Source organism: Talpa occidentalis, unplaced genomic scaffold, assembly GCF_014898055.3.
Source record: "Talpa occidentalis isolate TD23 unplaced genomic scaffold, MPIMG_talOcc4v2.1 talOcc4.2, whole genome shotgun sequence".
Lineage (NCBI taxonomy): Eukaryota > Metazoa > Chordata > Mammalia > Eulipotyphla > Talpidae > Talpa > Talpa occidentalis.
In genome coordinates, this window is record NW_023602073.1 from 16867994 (window position 1) to 16879197 (window position 11204).

Below are 11204 nucleotides of genomic sequence, written 5' to 3' on the forward strand. Positions count from 1 at the left end.
GTCAGTCACCAGGCACTGCCCAGTGTACTGCTTTTGTTTCATCCTCCTGGACTTTCTGACCACACCTCTGTTGTATGTGTTGGTTAGCACTTAGAATTTACTGTCTTTGTCTCAGAAGCCTCTTTTCCTCTCCTGAAGTCCCTTCCTGCACTGTCCCTGAAGCTGCCTACTTAAGTATAACTTGCCCTGGGACTCAGTACCCCTTCTACGGATGGAGCCCCTCACTGCTCTTTGGATAAGGGGTTTGATCTAACCAGTCACTGCTTCCTGCTGAAAATGGGTGACTTGGGCGAGCAGTCAGGGCTCTGCTGCAGGGTGGTGATCTAAGGGCCCTGGGAGGAAGGGTGATGGTGGAGGATGATTCTGAGGAGGTTGTTGAGGATGCAAGGCCCAGACAAGAACATCATAAAGAAAATTAGTGAGGGAACCAGCAAGAACAGCAACCAGGACAGAAGTTGGTTTCCTGTAGAGGCCAAGCTTGATTGTAGCCAGCTTGGCCCTTGTCCTGCCTGTAAGGCCATCTGTAATACAGATATATATATATATTTTTTTTTTATAGAGGCATGTTTTATTTATTTATTTGTTTGTTTGTTTGTTTTGTTTATACAAGCACTGGGCACAGTCAGAAGCGCGGGAGGGTGAGAGAATTCACCAGAGCCAGAGCGGGGAGCAGAGCAGGCAGAAGGACCAAAGTACACTGCTGAGGGGAGCAGCGGGTGGCAGGAGAGGTCTGTGCACATGTGGGACCCTCCTCCAGTGGCCGGGGAGCAGCCGGGGATTAAACCGGCGCTGCAGAGACCGCGGGCAGCTTCGCAACCCAGCGCTCAACTGCTGCGCCACCGGGGAGGCCCTGTAATACAGATATTCTTAATTGATTTTAGGTTTTCTGTCATCTCACTAGTAGTGTTGAAGTGTCCTGGCCTAGCTAATCATCAGTAGGCCAGGACATAAAAAATAGAGAAGTCTATAAAAAATAAAGAAAAATAGAGAAAAGCAAAGTGCCCCCTGATTCACCAAGAGGGTGATTTTTTTTTTTTTTTGTCTGCCATTTTTAAGGTCACCCAATTCTTGTCTCACCTTTGGACTTTTTAGAAAATGTCTTCTTAACCTGTAGCTGGTTCTTCATAGTCAGAGGACGCTGATGGTCAAGCTTGTCTACCATCTGGCCTGCGGTTTGGGCCGACCCCTGTCTTTTGGATGTTTCCCCAAAATACTATCCTATGGTCCGTATGAACGTGCACAGCATGGGGAGAGTCTCGTACCTATTCACTCCTGTCGTGATGACCCCTGCTGTAAAATAAAGTGGTCGAAATACGCTCCATCCTTTTTTATCCTTACATGCGTGCAACATTAGAGAAACTACAGTATGCAAGGTCATGTGACAGATTACCAAAACAGGCACAGAGACCACCAGATTTTATTTCTCCTGCAGTCTGCGGGGATAAACCTATTAGCAAAAGAATGGTGCCTGCAGTTCCTTCATAATGGTTTAGTTCCCACCAATTTGGGAAGAGATTCCTGATAGACACAGACAACTTCCCACATATAGGAGGTGAAAAAAGGCTTCTTTCAGGTGGTTACTGTCTTGTTCTGGGTGCAGCATTTCCTGGCGAGGCTGGAGAGTTCTGTATAGCTCCACCTGAGGGCCAGCATATGAGGTTCAAGATGAGGATAGACATAGCATAGGATAGGTAGGTTACCCCTTCCCCAGCCTCCGATTCTACAGCAGGCATGATGGCAGCCATCCTGTCACGTGCTCTGGGAATAAGGGGTCACCTGTATCACTGCACACAGTCCTCAAGGCGCTTATACTGAAAATGTGAGGATACAATGATATTTCATGACATTCTAGTTTCTTGGAAGGCAGGGATTCCTCTCAGGAACAAAATCAATCTGTCATCTTAACTAATCTTTCTTCTTTCATGCAATTTTAATCAGGAAAAACTCCTGGAGTCTCGGACTTCTTTAAGAAAATTGTTAGATGAACTTTTGAGATTGAATGAAACAGAAGAAACAAGTGAACAGGAGGTAAGAATTTGAGTCTTTTCAATCCTAGAACAAACACTGAGGGCCTAGTTAAGCTGAGCATAAACTTGATGCTTTATTGTAAACAGGCCATGAAAACAGATGACACCCAAAGAAACATGCTTTCTATCTATGTCTGTGGTGTCTGTGCGAATTTCTCTGCATCTTTTCAGCCTTATAATAGTGATTGGTTAGGATGCCCAGCACCTCAGCCCTTAGAGACAGAATTTTGATCTTTCTTGCATGGAACATCCTAGACTGGGTTTTACATTATAGATCCCTCTGTTTCAAAAATTGAAATATTAAATAACTTCAGCACTCAAAACATAGCACTTTGACACATTCACCACCATACAGGGTTTGCATTTGCCCCCCGCACTGACTCCCCCATGTTCCACAAGCCATTCTTTGTGAGCAGTGAGAACAGGGTCCTCCAGGTGAGCTCATGTCCCTGCCGCTCATGAGGCTGGCGATGAGGACAGAGCTGCTGCAGCTCATGCGCACTGGGAGTGTCTAAGACTTTGCGTAGCTGCCCCTCTCTTGGGAAGAGAACCCAGCCTTGAAGGAAAGATTGAAGTTATCCCTCAGTTGGCAGTTAGTGCTCATCCTCCTCTCTCAGGGGTGTCTTCCAGCCTCTGCACTAATCCCTTGTGTGTGGGTGTTAAAGTTCACACTCAAAGGACAGTCACACATCCCTCATTTTAGGGTCTTGGGTAGTGGGGAGAACCTCCATTGTTGTAGACATGAAGGGAGACCACGTCAGTGCCAGAGTTGGAGCTGTTCTCTGCTCCTCCACAAAAGTGCCAATTACCCTGATCAATGACCTTGACCACAGTATCTCAGTCACGGCCACACTGCATGAGCTAATAGTGTACCCATGGAAACTGCAGTTCTGTATCTGCAGTTTGAAGCGAGTCCCACCAGATGGGTGGTTTAATTTCTGCTGGTCTAAACTCATCAAATGAATGGACTCACGCTAGGTGGATGCTTATTGCTGGTAACTATGATCAGCTTCTGCCCCACAGACCTCCCCTCTGAGTACAGGGGAGTCACCTACCAGCCTTGCTTGGTGATGTTCATCCAAAGCCTTCCCTTCACACACACCCAAGGGAATAGACATTTACACATCCCTGCACCTGATGGGGAGCAGGTGGGAGAGGAACAAAGGTGATGGTGTTTAGTGGGTGGCTTTCATTTTGGAAGGATGAACTATTTGTGCAGATGGAGAGTGGAGATGGGGGCACCACAATGGAAGATGATGCCAATAAAGAGAACGAGTAGATGGGAGAATGGTAAACTTTTGAGACTGCATCTCAGGAAAACCTGGGTTTACCTAGTGTTTCACCTTGTTGGTGGCTGCTAATGAAATTGTCCAGGATCTGTCCTTTGTTCTCTTGTACCTGGACTGAAGAAAAAGGAAATTACTCTGGTGGCCATAGAGAATTACGACGGCCTCTCCCACATATAAGTGCCTGCCTCCCATTTATCCAGCAGCAGTAAACGTCGGACATTCCACCTCCACCTCAAAGGGCTCATGTGAAGAGTGTCTTCATAGCTGAACAGACTTTTGTGTGTGTAATGGGGGCATAGGGGCGAGTGTTCATATAAACAAATCCCCCTGCTCCCCATCTCACACATTGTCTTTACTGGCATCAGCGTCACACTGTGGAGCCCCCATCTCCACTCTCCATCTGCACAATGGGTTCCTCCTCCCAACCTGGTACTCTCCCCAGTAAACAGTGTCCCCGGGTCCCTCCTGTCAACTGGTCACCCCATCCCACCTTCTCTTTTTACATCTGACTAGGTTACAACACTCAAGAAAATACTGTCTTTTTCTCTTTGATCTTAGTGTCTCCCCGATCAGCCATGCTGTAGCACATAGCAGTATCCAGTTTTTTTAAAATTCAACTGTTATGGAAGATTGTCATGAGGGAGCAGGAGCACTCAGAGAGATGAGGGAAGCTCTTTATTTAAGCTGATGGGCTTTACACCAGCAGCCTGTTGGGGATCTCTCTCCGAAATCTGAGCCCCATGCAACTATTTTACTGATTATTTATTGAGCAAAGCAAGGGACACAGCAGCTGGGATGCGTGACTCAGGGCACATGTGGCCTTGAGGGCGCTTATCCGTTGTTCCCTGAAATTCTGTCCCGACTTCAGCTCATCCACAGTGAGACTGACATTTTCTACTTCATTTCCCCCTTTTTATATTTTATTCCATCACATCTGTTGTGCTCAGATCACCGGTAAACCCTTTGAAAACATTTTTTTTTTTTTAGGGTTCCAGTGTGTGTGAGTGAAACTACAGTCAGTCACCAGGAACTGCCCAGTGTACTACTTTTGTTTCATCCTCCTGGCCTTTCTGACCTCCCCTGTGGTGTGTGTGTGGGTTAGCACCTAGAATTCACTGTCCTTGTCTCAGAAGCCTCTTTAACTCTCCTGAAGTCCCTGCCTGCACTGTCCCTGAAGCGGCCTACTTAACCCTGACTTGCCCTGGGACTCAGTACCCCTTCTACGGATGGAGCCCCTCACAGTGTCAATCTGACCAGTCACTGCTTCCTGCTGAAAATGGGTGACTTGGGTGAGCAGTCAGGGCTCCACTGCAGGGCAGCGATCTAAGGGCCCTGGAAGGAAGGACGGAGGAGGCGTCCTATTAGGCTCCGTCTAAGGACCATCTGACGTCTGCTGGCTTTGAGGTGACAGGATATGAGTCTGAGGAGGGTGTTGAGGATGCAAGACCCAAACAAGAAAATCATAAAAAAATTAGTGAGGGAACCAGCAAGAATAGCAACCAGGACAGAAGTTGGTTTCCTGTAGAGGCCAAGATTCATTTTAGCCTACTAGACCCTTGTCCCACCTGTAAAACCATCTATACTAAAGATATTTTTTAATAAGTTTAGGTTTACTTTCATCTCCCTAGAAGTGTGAAAGTGTCCTGGCTCAGGCTAGTCATCAGTAGGCCAGTGTATGGAAAATGGAGCAAGGCAGAGATGGTGATTTATTTTTGTCTGCCACTTTTAGGGTCACCTGAGGCTTGTCTCACCTCTGGGCTTCTTTAGAAAACGCTGTCTTCTCCTGTAGCTGGTTCCTCATAGTCAGAGGCAGGTGACAGTCACGCCTGTCCTCCCATCTTGGCCTTGGTTTGGGCTGCCCCCCCGTCTCTCTCAGAGAGTAGAGCAGTCCCTCTTGCAGTGCCCTGTGCAATGGCACTGAGGGCCGGCATGGGGGTGGTTTCTTCAGACACTCGTGGATGAGGTGTCCCAGCTGCTGGCAGTAGAAGCAGGCTGAAGCCCACAACCAGGGTGAGGTCCCGAATGTCTTGGACGATGGGGCCTCGGGTGAGTCTGAGGTGGCAAGGGGCTGCTGTGCCAACTGCCATATACTGGGCCCTTCTCTTGTCCTTCTGCCCCATTTTTCTCTGTTTTTCCTCAGCCTGACTGGTCTCCTCCCTGTCAATGTAGGTCTTGAAGGCCATGTCCAGTCTTTGGAGCTAATGAAAGAAACTGCTAGAATCGCTTGTCCTTTTATAGTTGTAGTGAGTCACTGCAGTATGTAGTCATTTGTTTCCCCTAAGATCCCTCTCTCACACCAAAACACTTTCTTTGCTTTCTTACTTTTCTTTAACACTTGCTTTTGCCTTTTTTTGCTTTTTCTTCTTCCTTACAACACTACTTTTTAGCACTTTCTTTTGCTTTCTTAAAAATTTCCTTCCTTTCTCAGACCTACTTGCTTTTTTGTCTTTTCACTTCTTGCTTTGGCCTTTTTAGCACTTTCTTAAAATTTCTTTTCCTCCCTCTCTCTCAGATCTTCAACACTTGCTTTTGCTTTGTTAAGTACTCTCACTCTCTTTAAGATGTTTAACATTTACTTTTACCTTCTTCCCTTCTTCTAAGGTCTCTCTATCAGACCTTTAAAATATCCATGTTCAATACCGTTTTTTTTCTTTTAAATGCACATCTCACTTTACTTTCATTTAGGGTTATGACATCCTCTGTTTTTAGTAGGACATTGCAATAGGCATGATACTATTAACTCTTTGAAATACGTGACTTAGATGGAAACACATGTTTTAAAGAGAATAGTTTTCTTTTTTTACAGTAAGGATTCTTGTCAATACACTATGTACAGAACCCTGATTATCAAACTCTCTCCTGAGAACTCCTGGAGATGACTGGTGTAACCACAGTTGTTGGGCAGCCACGTGAATGAGAACGTCCTCCCTTGTTTTTTAATAGCTCACTTGCTCCAAGAGGCCTTTCTGGATCTTTTTCCGAGGCATGAGGGATCGACCCCAGAAACATTAGTTGTGGGAGCTGTTCATTTTAGTTGCCACTCAGTCCCACTGAAAGGTTTCAATGTCACCTACTTGCGCCACCTGCACGGGCCACCTACCACCAACACAGTGGCCCATTCTCATGAGGTGTATGTGGATTTTCACTAAAGAAAGGCCTGTGTGATAAGTGATTTAATGTAGACTCATCTGAAGGCAGGCAGGTCCCTGAAAGAATGTCTTGTAGGGGGAGCACAGGGTCTCTCGGCCTCCTCCTCAGGCCACCCACACAGGGCTGTGATTACAGTCACAGGGGGCAGGTTACCGGGCTCTGGCAGGATCAACTTGCTGTCATGCTCTGGGCCTTGGGGTGGGGATGGGACTCATCAGACCTGGGCGTCCATCACTATCCTGGTGGGACTCGCTGCTTTCCTTGTTGGACAGAGGGTTTACAGAGAGCATACCTCACGCCCATGCCCATAAAACATGGGGATTCCCTAACTCACCTTTTATCCTTGTGTCTCTGTAGGATGAGCCAGACACCTTGACCAGGTAAGCGCTATCCTTATTTGGAGGGAAGGGGTCTGAGTACATAGAGCTCACGGGATGTCCCACTGAAGAAATCCATACTCTTCTGAGTCTAGGAGTTCAGTCCCAGAGTCCGCGTCTTCGGAGCCTCACACTGACTGCAATGATTCTGAGCTCCACTGTGATGAGAGCAAAAAGTTAAAGACCATCAAAGGTATGGAAAGTCAAGAACTCGTCAGTGTTAACCATGCTCACAGTGGAGATTTCAGGATGCTTCAGAGCTTCCTCAGGGACACAGAATACTGGGGACCTCTGGGGATCCCTGAGATGCCTGCTCGCACATTGATTAACTGTGTCCCCTCAGGTGAATCCATTCCTTGATTCCAGTTGCCATTTTACCAGTTGTCATAAAAATTAAGTACATCAACCTTTGTAAGGAGCTTAGTACAGTAACTTGGCCATAAAGTTTATACTTAATATTTTAGGAAGTCTGAGAACAATACAAGAAAAGTAGATGATGTAAATAGTTTTAGGACCTTGACCCACATGACATTGTCAAATCCTTAATCCACAATTACAGAGTTGTAAGGCTCAAAAATCTCAATGTTTCCCCTGAATCATATCTCTGCTAAATTTACCCTAACCAGAATTTATTTACTGGCTTAATCAGTTCTATGTTGCTGTAAAACACTTCAGTGGCTTAAAGCTAGACACACATTTTCTCAAGGAATCGTGTGTGGGAAATCTGGGCACAGCTCAGCTGGGGTCACAAAGAGCAATTATGGTGTTTGCTGGATCACGTGTCATCTGGTGACTAATGTGGGGAATAATCCTCTCCCCATCTTCTTCAGTTGATGGTAGAATTCCTATTTTTGTGAGTGTAGGACTCGGGCCCTGATTCTGTCACTTGAGAGCTGCCTCAGCTTCTGGAAGCCACCACTCACCACATGGCACATGGGCCTTCCACATGGCCAGCTATTTCTTGAAAGTGAGCTGTTCTGAGGAGATAGTCTTTGAATTAAATCATCTGTAATATGGGGTCCTATGTACGGAAACATGACAATAGTGGCTCATCCCATCATGTTTGCCATTGCTCAGAGGCAATTCTCAGGTTATGCCCACACTCACATGGAAGGAGTTTTACACAGCTGGAAAAATGAGGAGGTAGGAGTCATGCCAACACCCTGGAGTCGCCCTCCATTGTGGTCCCCCCCCCCCCCGAATTGCACTCATCTGACAATACTTAACATCTTTATTATTCCTACTTGGTGCCGGACTATCAATGTACAGATTCATGGCTTTGGCAGACCCTGCTGGGGTGGGCACATAATTTAGAGGTTCTATACATTAGGCCATTACAACCTCAAAATATTGTGAATTTTTATATTTGGCACTAAGGGTTTCAGATAAGGGATTATGAACCTGTAAGTGATTCCTCTCCCCTGTCCCAATATGTGAATACCGCCACCATTTTAAAATAGAGTATCTCTGAGTTTAATCCAACAAAGGCACATGGAAGGGAGAAGCAGGAATTGATAGAACTCATGTTCACATTTCACTGAGCTGATTTATCTACTGCTATCTTTTACACAAGACTTTGCGTTACGGTTCAATGTATTTCTGAAATAAGCTTGTCTTGCCCCTAAAGAATTCTTACTCTTTTAAAATCTCTCATTATTAACACATTTTTTACTACATAATTGTTACCAATAAACTGTAATCAATTAAACGGTATTTGTGGAGGCACAAAGGCCCAGGTCACCTGCATGTCCCTCACTGTGGAGTATTATGTCTATTTCTTCTCTGCCTCTAACCATGATTTGGACCATTTCAGGGGAAAAAACAGGGACGTCTGAGGAGGATCCAGAGACATCAGAGGAGGAATCATGGACTTCAGACGAGTATTCATGGACATCAGAGGAGCCAGTGACGCCAAAGGAGGATTCAGGGACATTGGAGGAGGAGGAATCATGGACTTCAGATGAGGATTCATGGATGTCAGAGGAGGAGCCAAGGATGTCAGACGAGGAGCCAGTGATATCAGACGAGGAGCCATGGACATCAGAGGAGGAGCCAGGGACGTCAGACGAAGAATCATGGAAAACAGGGTAGGAACCAGGGACAACGGGGAGCACCAAGGAGGAGATGATGATGGTGGAGGAGGCCGTCCTTCAACTATTCTTCATGTGAGGGAGCAAATCATATGGAAGCTCCAGCCTGAAATGGAAGCCACATTAGAAGCCGAGAGGGGAGCCCCCAAGGAGGTAGAGAGTGAGAAGCTGTGTGAGCAGCTCCCCCTGTTGTGTGAGGACACTGGGCAGCCCATCTGCAGAAGCTGTGCACAGTCCCCCTAGCACAGCGGACACAACCATGTCCTTGCCAAAGATGTGTGCCCAGGCTATGAGGTGAGTGAGCGCCCCAGACTCCTGTAGCAGCACCTGCTCCCAGGTCAGCGCTCACATCTATGGTTATTTAGGTTGATACCTGAGATTGTGACCTGGAAATGAAAGTTTTATCCTCTCGTTCTTCTAAAAATTATTTCATGTTGTTTCCCTAAAATCAATCCCATGGTCCATATAGACTTTCACAGGATGGGGAGAGTCTCGTCCCTATTCACTCTTGCTAAGATTCCCCCTGCTGTAGAAAACGGTTGTCCCATCACGTGCCAGCCTGTTTTGTCTTCACATGTGTGTAAAATTCAAGAAACCACGATGTGCAAGGTCATGTGACAGATTCCCAAAACAGTCACAGAGACCACCAGATTTTATTTCTCCTGTAGTCTGCTAGGACAAAGCAGTCAGCAAAAGAAGACTGCCCAGAGACCTTGATGTGGGTGGTGGGTTTGGACCCCACAAAGTTGGGAGTGAATCCGGGAGCTTCCTGGAAGAGATTCCTAATGGACACAGACAACTTTCCATATATAGGAGGGGGAAAAAGACTTCTTTCCCTGGTTACTGTGTTGTTCTGGGTGCAGCATTTCCTGGTGAGGCTGTAGCAATCCCTATAGTTCCGCCTAAGCGTCAGCAGATGAGGCTCAAAAAGCCAATAACTTACATTAAATATATGCTGGTTTTATTTAAGGTGAACTATTGTTAGCTGATAAAGATGTCATTGTTGGTTTATGTTTGTTCACTTTTGCAGTGAGCGTGCCTCTGGATGAAGACACAGCTCAGGATGACCTAATTCTGTCTGAGGACTGGAGAAGAGTGACTTGTGGACACACCTTGAGAAGAAGCTTCACACTTCTAGGAGGTTTAGCGTGTGACCCTGTGTCCTGGGCTGTGAGGGCTTCACTTCAGGGAGACATAACTTTGCAGTGGATGTGGGAGACGGAGCTGAGTGTGATTGGGGAGTTTGTCTGGACAATGTGCCCAGGGATGTAGAGGGGATGCTGGAGCCTCAGTCTGCTTTCTGGGCCATCAAGAGCACAAACAATGGCCACATTCACCTGACTGTCCTGTACCTTCTCTTCTTCCTCAGGAGCCATCCCAGATTTGGGGTTTTTCTGGACTGTGAGTCTGGATGTGTGTCCTTTCACAACATGACAGCTGGCTCCCACATCGAAACTTTCACAAAGGCCTCCTTCCATCACACTTTCCAGCCCTTTCTCAGGGTTAATCATTCTTCTGTATTCCTGCCTCTGCCAGATGCATCAGGAAACGAGTAAATTCTTCCCTTGGTTTAACCCTCATAGAAATATAATAGATGGGCCTCCCTGGTGGCGCAAGCAGTTAAGCACAACACTGTGAAGCTATCCACAGCCTCTGCATCCTTGGGCAGCCAGGGAGCTACATACATGGCACAGCACACCTCTCCTGTCTCGGCTGCTGTTCCCCTCAGCAGTGTATTTCAGTCAGTCTGCCTGTTCTGTTCCCGCTGTCTCTGGTGACTCCTATCTCTCCCCGCACCTCTGTCCTGTACCCCAGTTCTTGAATGCATAAATAAATAAATCTTAAAAAAAAAGTAAAGAAAAGAATCTGTTCATTAGTTAAAATTCATAGCAGAGGGGCCTCCCCGGTGGTGCAACGGTTGAACTCTAGGTTGTGAAGCTGCCCGCAGCCTCCGCAGCGCAGGTTCGATCCTGGCCGCCGGGCGAGGGTCCCACATGGCGCGCACACCTCTCCTGCCACCTGCTGCTCCCCTCAGCAGTGTATTTCATCCATCTGCCTGTTCTGCTTCCTACTCTGGTTCTGGTGAGTTCTCTTACCCTCCCATGCTTCTGACTGTACCCAGTGCTTGTATAAATAAATAAATAAATCTTTAAAAAAAAAATTTCACAGCAGAAGCTGTAACTGCCCCTTGAGCTCCAAGGGCTCCATGTGGATGAAGGAGGCACCTGTGTTGGGAAAAGTCCCCACTTTCTCCTTTGCGCTCCCACTACC

At 46.7% G+C, this 11204-nt stretch overlaps 1 protein-coding gene across 6 annotated transcripts in view; it reads left to right on the plus strand.

The window, feature by feature from the left end:
* Nucleotides 1–10792, plus strand: part of LOC119251745 (golgin subfamily A member 6-like protein 6) — a 61707-nt gene extending 50915 nt beyond the window's left edge. For 5 of the 6 annotated variants that reach the window (XM_054698395.1, XM_037519005.2, XM_037519004.2 and 2 more), the window contains exons 18-22: nt 1939–2028; nt 6824–6846; nt 6939–7036; nt 8657–8930; nt 9964–10792. In XM_054698395.1, coding sequence (XP_054554370.1) covers nt 1939–2028; nt 6824–6846; nt 6939–7036; nt 8657–8930; nt 9964–9982 — 504 coding nt within the window. In that variant the 3' untranslated portion in view covers nt 9983–10792. Of the gene's footprint in view, nt 1–1938; nt 2029–6823; nt 6847–6938; nt 7037–8656; nt 8931–9963 lie in introns of those variants that run through there. The other variant, XM_037519003.2, reaches the window with a different exon arrangement.
* The last annotated feature ends 412 nt before the right edge of the window (nt 10793–11204 follow it).